General features: G+C 28.9%; 1 protein-coding gene across 1 annotated transcript; it reads right to left on the reverse strand.

Annotated features, from left to right (window-relative positions):
* Positions 1-2,496: 2,496 nt before the first annotated feature.
* LOC129963766 (G-protein coupled receptor dmsr-1-like) lies at positions 2,497-4,506 on the reverse strand. Its single transcript, XM_056078313.1, has one exon. It carries the CDS (start codon positions 4,301-4,303, stop codon positions 3,176-3,178), a length of 1,128 nt encoding a protein of 375 aa, XP_055934288.1. The 5' UTR covers positions 4,304-4,506; the 3' UTR covers positions 2,497-3,175.
* Between the last annotated feature and the right edge of the window lie 4,130 nt (positions 4,507-8,636).

The following is an 8,636-nucleotide window of genomic DNA, read 5'->3' on the forward strand; positions in this document are numbered from 1 at the left end:
TCCAACTGAAATATATGAACCGTTTTCTGAACGTTTAATTCTGAAACTTCCTACGCTATTTATGTATATGAGAAATACTTAGGAAACACCCACATTATTTTCAAGTTGAAGTGCAGTTTGTTATTAACTGTTTTTACTAATCGGCAGGAATAACATCAATTTTGAAAGTCTGTTACATTTCGAAATTAAATGCAGTAAACAGTATTTTTTTTACATCTCTCTATTTATTTTCCGAACTATCCGCCTTTGTTTATCTCTATTAGGATATATTGATTATATTTAATTTCAATTAAATCTCTCGTGCATAATTTGATATTCATAGATTCTCTGAATAAAATATTTTTAAACATCTAATTGTGAGATTTTAAAATGTTGTTAATATATTAGCCCTACACATAATTTGTTCATTGTGTTCATGGGTCTTCTTAATGAAATTAAATTCCTTATTACCAGCGAGGAATTGAAAATGTAGCAGTATAGAGACTTTGCATTCATTGCTTTGAAGTGATTCATTGCTTATTAGGATATATTGATTATTTTTAATTTCAATTAAATTTCTCATGCATAATTTGATATTCATAGATTCTCTGAATAAGATATTTTTAAACATCTAATTGTGAGATTTTAAAATGTTGTTAATATATTAGCCCTACACATAATTTGTTCATTGTGTTCATGGGTCTTCTTAATGAAATTAAATTCCTTATTACCAGGGAGGAATTGAAAAAGTAGCAGTATAGAGACTTTGCATTCATTGCTTTGAAGTGAATTTGTTTACTTGTAAAAACTCATAAAAAAATCAAATTTATATCTAAAAAATCAATTTTATATCTTTTAGTACATAAGTCGCTTTATACTAATCCTTTGAATGGTGCATAATCAATGTTTATTATAAAATTTCTTTTCACCAAAAAATTATTTTTTTTAAAAAAATTTGTTGTGGAAAAAAAATTATTCATGTTTGTAAAATGATTTAAAATACAAAATTGAACATAATATTTCCTGAAATTTTCATAAGATATAATCATAGAAAATAATAAACCTTCTAAATTTAATGAAGAAAATATTAAGTAATCCGCAATTTGCCTGCGAAATAATTTCATGTTTACCTAAAACTAATTTTCGAGGTGCTATATTCAATAGTTGAGGATGTGCCCTCTCAATGAATTGAAGATTTCAGAAATAATGAAACATATCCAACAAATAAAGCATATGAAAGAAATAAAAAAAAATAATAAACTGTATATTTTAAATTAAAATAGAACAATTTAAAACAAATTTAACCAATATGAAGATGAAAAAAATATATTTAAAATTTGTTTTAATCCAATATGGAATTTTACTTTAGTTTTTGAATCAATTTTAAACGTTCAGTTGTCAGTAACCCTAAAAAAAACAAATAAATTAGTTTATAAGGCATAATCTTTCACAATTTTTAAATTTTGGAAAGCGTAAGGAATAATACGTTTTGCAACGATTGTAAATATATATCACATTTTTGTATTGATTTCTATTAATACTAATTATGTATAATTTAAAAAAAAATAATCTTGGAATAAAACTTGATAGAACAGTAAAATAAAATAAAAAAATAAAACAGTTGATAGAATCAGTAAAAGTCAGTATGGTGATATATAACATGATATTTAAATTATTACACACAAGTGATAATGAAAGTGTTTGTTTTAAACTTTCCAAATTCATTATTTTTTTATTATAAGCTTAAGAAAGTAAGCCAGTTGGAAATTCTTCTATTATAAATTCTATTAGTAAGTTAAAAGGAAGAAGACGTGACTATTAACTAAGTTAAAGCAGTAGAAAAGAAGAAACAAAAGGATTTAAAGGACATATATTTTATTCTTACATGTGAGCAACACTATATAATCACTTTTATTGTACAAAGAACAAAATAGAATAAATTTGATTTCACACTATATTAATACTGATAAATATTATTACGTTAGCTAATTTCTTAGCTACAGCTCTAACGACAATATATATTGCAAACAAAGAAAACAATACCTCAGAAAATTGAGCACCATAGAAATCATTCAAATGTAAATACTTCGACATTTATGAGCTTTAAGATGCATCTAATTCTAATAGCTATTAAATACTAGTTTCTAACATAAATTTATTCTTTAACATATTCCATTCACAAAACAAGGCTGCTTCTAAGAATAATACAAAAAGGAAATCATAAATTCTTGGAACTTATTTCAATAAAAATGTCAGACATAATCAGCTGCAATGGAATTTTAAAAAAACAACACCAAACTTATATTAAAATCCTAAACTTATTCAATGTGAGAGTGAGCATTTTATTAAAGTTGATTAATCTAGTAATTAAGTTATATTTAATCATTTTTGTAAAATTGAGTTTTAATATCTACAAATCGACATCATTTACTCATGACAAACTTTCAAACAAAATTGATTAAATCCAGTTATTAAAGAAAATGGAAATAACTTATCAATGTTAAAACATTGTGAAACATTGAGATTGTATGGGTAAAAATGCAATTCAATTATTTAATTAACGCCTGCATTATGTATATATTTCTTATTTGGACCTCGGTGGCTTGGTGGTGAGGTATCGGCTTCGGAACTGAAGTCTCAGGTTCGAGACACGATTCTATCGAAGAACTGTCCTGTAAGCAGGTCTGGTGCATGTTAAATTCGTAGGGGCCAAACGCCCACCCGCTCGTGTGCAGAGGAAGTTTGCAAAGGGGTAGGACTCATCCTTGCTCAGGTCTCATCCTTGTCATCGGACCGCGGTTCAAAATTATGGGGTTCATCCCATAATCGCCTTATTGTTTCTCTGCAACGGGATGTTAGTATAACTAAACTAATTTTTTTTCCCTCATTGTGAAAAAGAAATAATTTTAAAATATATTACACTTGAACCCGTGAAGTTTTCTCTTCATTATAAAGTAATAAATGAATAAAGATATTTCTTCCATATGGCTGCTGCTTAAAACTTCATATTACACCTTAAGATTGTTAGACTACACATGAAATGTTTATTTAATTTATAGCAAAAGTGAAATTAAATATTCTGTTAGAAAACTTCCTTCTTGAATATTATGCAGATAACACATAATACATGAACACATTTACTTTCATCAATCAGTAAGTGAGCTTCAACATTGTGACAAAGACAACATGCATGTAATTACACTGTTGAAGCGGATACAATAGTTGGCGATTTAAAGAAACTGGGCAGGAAAAGATTTGCAAATGTGTTACGGAATTGTTGACTCATGGTACAGTATATTATGAAGTTGATTGCATTATTTATCAGGGCCAGAACATCCATAGTCTCTCCAAAATTGGAGTATACATGATTGAAAAAGTCTGTTCCCAGGATCCCAGTCAACAGCGCAAGTAATCCAGATGGAAATTCTGTCAAAAGGAACAGCATCAGCACCGCCAGAAGCATTCTTGTTGTTCGGTCATGATTTCGATCAGCATCAGCTCTCAGTCTTTGCCTTCTCAAATTCCTCTCATAAAGTACCTTTATCAAGCCAAAACTGATTCCAGTTAGAGCAACACATGGGACAAGTTTCATGGTGACACTTGAAATCCAGAAGAACATGTTTTGAAGCAATTTGTTGTGCAGTTGGGATATACGACTGAAGTGAACGAAATACATGACTCCATCTCTGCTTGCAACTGGAACAATAGTTGAGGACAAATATCCAGGTATTCCCATGATTGGACAAACCAAGTAAGTGGCTAGGATTGCACATTTGGCTCGGTACATACTGCACCATACTGTGCTGTTCTGGGGAAACCGGACAGCTAAAAATCGCCAAATTGCTACAGTCACTGTCAGCCATGTTGATATCGTGTGACTAACCAGAGTGAAATGCTGATGAAACAAAGTGAAAATTGCCCATCCGTAAGAAAATTGATCTTCTTGAGTAGCATGATTTCTTATGTAATTATGGTATGTGAAGGGTATATAAGATGACATTACAAATATATCTGAAACCGCCAGTCCTATTAGAATAGCATTCGTCGGAGATATCATGTTTTTTCTTGTCAGCACAATTATATTCAATATATTGGCTGTAATTCCAAAAATGCAGCAAGCAAAACTCAGATATCCGTGGACGGAATTGTATGCATTTCTGTATTTCAATAATGCCTCGCCGTAATATGGATAGTCAAATTCTTCCTCTATACCCAACATAGGATTGTAAGGAAAACTGACCGAGCTGCTGTTATCTGGGAATTGTTCTTTTAGTGAAGAGTTTATGTACGTTTGCAAGTTCAACTTTGGTTGCAGTTCATGCATTTTGAATTTTGGGGATATTCTGTTATACTTAGATAATCAGTAAAGATTCACGACAGTAACTTCTGGTTTAGTCACTTATCTTCACCCTGCTGGGCTTCGGTATTTGGCATGATTGAATAGAGAAGTTATATGCCTTTTGCTAGGCTGTCAACCCTTCTTGCCGAGTCAATATTTCTGCATGTTTTCCATTTTCCCATTTAATAATTGATCTATGAAAAAAATAAAAATAATATAGTTAATACATATAAAATTGCATACATGATTATAAACACAACCTACTGCATAGTATTTAAAATGGAAGAAAATGAGTTTTTACTTTTCAAATAAAACTGATATGATTTCTAAATAGAATTACATTGAAGGGTCTTATTAATCATATCAACGACATTCAAAATACGTTAAAAACTAGCAAAAGGGAACTAAACTTTTATAAATAAAAGTCTGAACTAACAAATCTATTATTTTGAAATATCATAAAATAAAAAAAATGAAGTATTGAATATCACTTATGACTCATGTATTGAGAATGACTTTTTTCGGTATTCGGTAATCGTGTTTTAGCATATGCAAGAATGTTTCCAGTTCCATTAATTTAATTAAGATAGGCGTAGGATTATCAGAAAGCGGTACATATTTTTTTACAGTGCAATAACCTTGATTTTAAATTGCTTTGACTTGACTCGACTCTTTGCTCTTCTGTTGTATAAAAGTAGAAAAGGGTCACTTTGCTAGAAGTACATTCTTTGCTATTTTGTTGATGTATAAATTATCTCATAATCAGTGCAAAACTGTCATAGACTCAATTGCGCAGAAAATAATTAATGTCAACTAAATCAGTTTGATTGTTGAGGGAATGAATATACTAACTTGATACTTTATTAAAACTATTTAGGTGCTATTATTTATAATATCCTTTATACATACAGTTCGGCAAATCAAATATATTACTCAGCATTGATTTTATTGCAATTGATATCCAAGTAAGTTTATTCTAGTTTTATCAAGTGAACATTAATTTTAAGTTGCAATTTGTATACTCCCATTGCTATTGAAACTGTCTCAAATGTAATCAACAGTAAACTAAAATTAATGCAATAAATAAACTTAATCCAAACAAAAACGAAAGAAAATATAAACCTATAAAGTTATTAAATGTCAAATATAAAATGAAGAATAAAATTTAAAAAATATCTTAATGAACGAAATGGCGATACAGATTTAGCGAATTAATACAGACTATTGTTAATGATACACCAAAATAATAACTAACAAGTTTGCTGATAAAAGAGAAGTGATGAAGTTGTATTCAGTCGTATATAAAAGTTTGCTGATAAAAGAGAAGTGATGAAGTTGTATTCAGTCGTATATAAAAGTTTGCTGATAAAAGAGAAGTGATGAAGTTGTATTCAGTCGTATATAAAAGTTTGCTGATAAAAGAGAAGTGATGAAGTTGTATTCAGTCGTATATAAAAGTTTGCTGATAAAAGAGAAGTGATGAAGTTGTATTCAGTCGTATATAAAAGTTTGCTGATAAAAGAGAAGTGATGAAGTTGTATTCAGTCGTATATAAAAGTTTGCTGATAAAAGAGAAGTGATGAAGTTGTATTCAGTCGTATATAAAAGTTTGCTGATAAAAGAGAAGTGATGAAGTTGTATTCAGTCGTATATAAAAGTTTGCTGATAAAAGAGAAGTGATGAAGTTGTATTCAGTCGTATATAATGAAACTCAAATAAGATTATTCAATTAATTTATGAAAATGCATATGATTTCCTTTCGTGGGTAAGGGAGATTTCACTTTGAGTGTTCTAACATTATTCTTTCGTAATATGAATGCTCCACGTACTTTGATGTATTTTTACAATTACTTTGATAACGCAGTTAAAACTGTCTCTTTGAAATCACTGAATCCAATTGTCTAGAAATCTATCAAGGAATCTTGGTAAAAAATGCAACTTTTCGCACACTCTTATCATTTTTTTTTTGAAATTCTTAATTTTATTAGTATTGAAAAGCCTCATACGTCTGTTTAACGAAATTATGACAGAAACCTGGCGACCTGAAACGTCTGAATATCATTACGAATGCATGAAAGATTGAATACTTATGCTGCGTACTTCTTTCATTATAGTGGCTCGCCTATGAGAAAGGAAGATTTTATGAGAACATTCAAAGGGTGGTCGATCGCATATTTTCTTAATAACCGTCAGATAAGTGGAGTACCCTTTGAATATTACTCTCTTAATAACATTGACTATTATTAAAGAATTTTATAGGGTAATACTGGTTCATTCCTGCTTGTTGAGGTACCTCAATTCGAATGATTTTCAGAATGAGAGGATAAATAGCATACTTCTTTACACACATTTTTACAACTAAGGTGAAATATGACAAATATGAAGAACAATATCGATCACAGACGTTGAAGAGTTTGAACTGTTTATCGAGGTAACGTATTTGAAATCCATCAAGAATCTCTACTTGGATCTTTTGATTCATCAATGTAGGAAATGTTTTATAATTGTATTGGAAGCAATCAAGAAATTTTATTGAGTACTCTAAATAATTTAATCATAAAACTAAGTTTAATATAAAGTGATAGGGAAATTATTGTATTTCTACTATACAAATATTCTCAAAACAATACTAAATGCATTGTACTTGCTAACATCGTTTCTCTTAAGGTCATTTCCCAATTTTTTATTGATTTTTATGGACCCCAGAAGCAAATGAAATGAAATAATTCGTATATCCTATTTCTTATCTGAATATGAAGTTCGCGACTTTTATTCTTCTAAATAGATCTCTGGTGTCTTTAATAGCAGAGTCTTCTAAGGTATTTAATTTTTTTTTCATAAATTTTGTTTTATCATGGGAGGATAGTGGTGATAATGCACAATAATACACATCGCATTTTGAAATAGTCTTGATGGATTTGTGATTGAATTTTTTATAGTCTTCTAATTGAGATTTTATTTGCAAGTTCTTCTAACTCAGAATTATATCGAAGAATATTATGGCAAAAAAAATACCCTCTAGTTTTACCGAATTATGAAATCCTTAATTCCTTATTTCTTATTATTAACCTTATCCTTTATTATCATTAATTCTCTATTATATTTCAGTACAGGGATCTATCTCTTTTTTTCCCTTTTGGCATTAATTTAGCTGTCAATCGTTCCAAGATCTGCTTTCATTGGTCGAGTTCTCGTTTCAAATCATGGAATTACAGACAGTTGCCATGATATCACTTTTTTCTTATTAAAAACGGAAGATATATTATCAAACAATTATGTGTATGAGTACGTGTTAATGCTGACTTATACTATCGCTATAGTGATATCAAATGTATAAATGAAGTAATTCAATAAATAATTAAAGCAAATAAGAACATTAAAATTGATTTCAGCAGCATGTCTTAGGGGTGCAGGGAACAATGTAAATATTGAAAATGACATTATTTAAAAAATTAGTTATTTCGACAAAAATGACACCGGTCTTGAAATCAATAGTCTCAAAGCCCTCACGAAATTTTATTGTTGTTATGCACGGAAAAATAATTTTATTAACAAAAAAAAAAAAAAAAAAAAAAAAAACAGTACAAGGAGACTGGACGTCTCTAAGGTTTCAAATTATTATAATTTTTAAAGTTTTATTTGTCTGCTTTTATTTTTTTTAAATACATCTTCATTTCTAACAGACGTTCATACAAATAAATGTTTTGTCATATGTATAAATGTCCTAAAACTAATGAGTATAATGGCAGCGATATATTTGTTATTTCTTAAAACCATTCGAAATTTGCAGAAATTGTGTGAAAGAAATATCACTTAAAAGTTAATTATTTTAGAGAAAGAGTAGCTTTAGAAAAATTAGTAATATGCTACCAATATTTTGAGTGAAATATATCCTATATTTTGGTTAATATTAATTAAAAAAACTATTCAGTAGATTTGAATACTGTGTGTCCAATTCCTGCCCTGTAAGGTTCCTTGAATTTATTTTGCATATTATATACTAGATGATGTAATTATCGTATACTATATAATCTATTCCGTGCAAAAATGTCTTTATTTAAGATCTCCAAATATCAAACAAAATTAAGATGAAATGTATCGAATAATTTTTAATGAGTTTTAGAATTAATTACTTTTATTATAACTAATGACTAATTTTTACTATTTAGGCATTTATTAAAATAATTTGTAATGAAAGAACACAATAATTATTTCAGGAATAACATAGTAAATTTATAACTTGCTATGAAAAGAGAATGATGGAAATTGGAATACATGCAAAAAGATCCACTTAGAAACCTAGGAGAGGGTCTTGTTA

This window comes from Argiope bruennichi, chromosome 3 (genome assembly GCF_947563725.1).
Source record: "Argiope bruennichi chromosome 3, qqArgBrue1.1, whole genome shotgun sequence".
NCBI classification, from domain to species: Eukaryota; Metazoa; Arthropoda; class Arachnida; order Araneae; family Araneidae; genus Argiope; species Argiope bruennichi.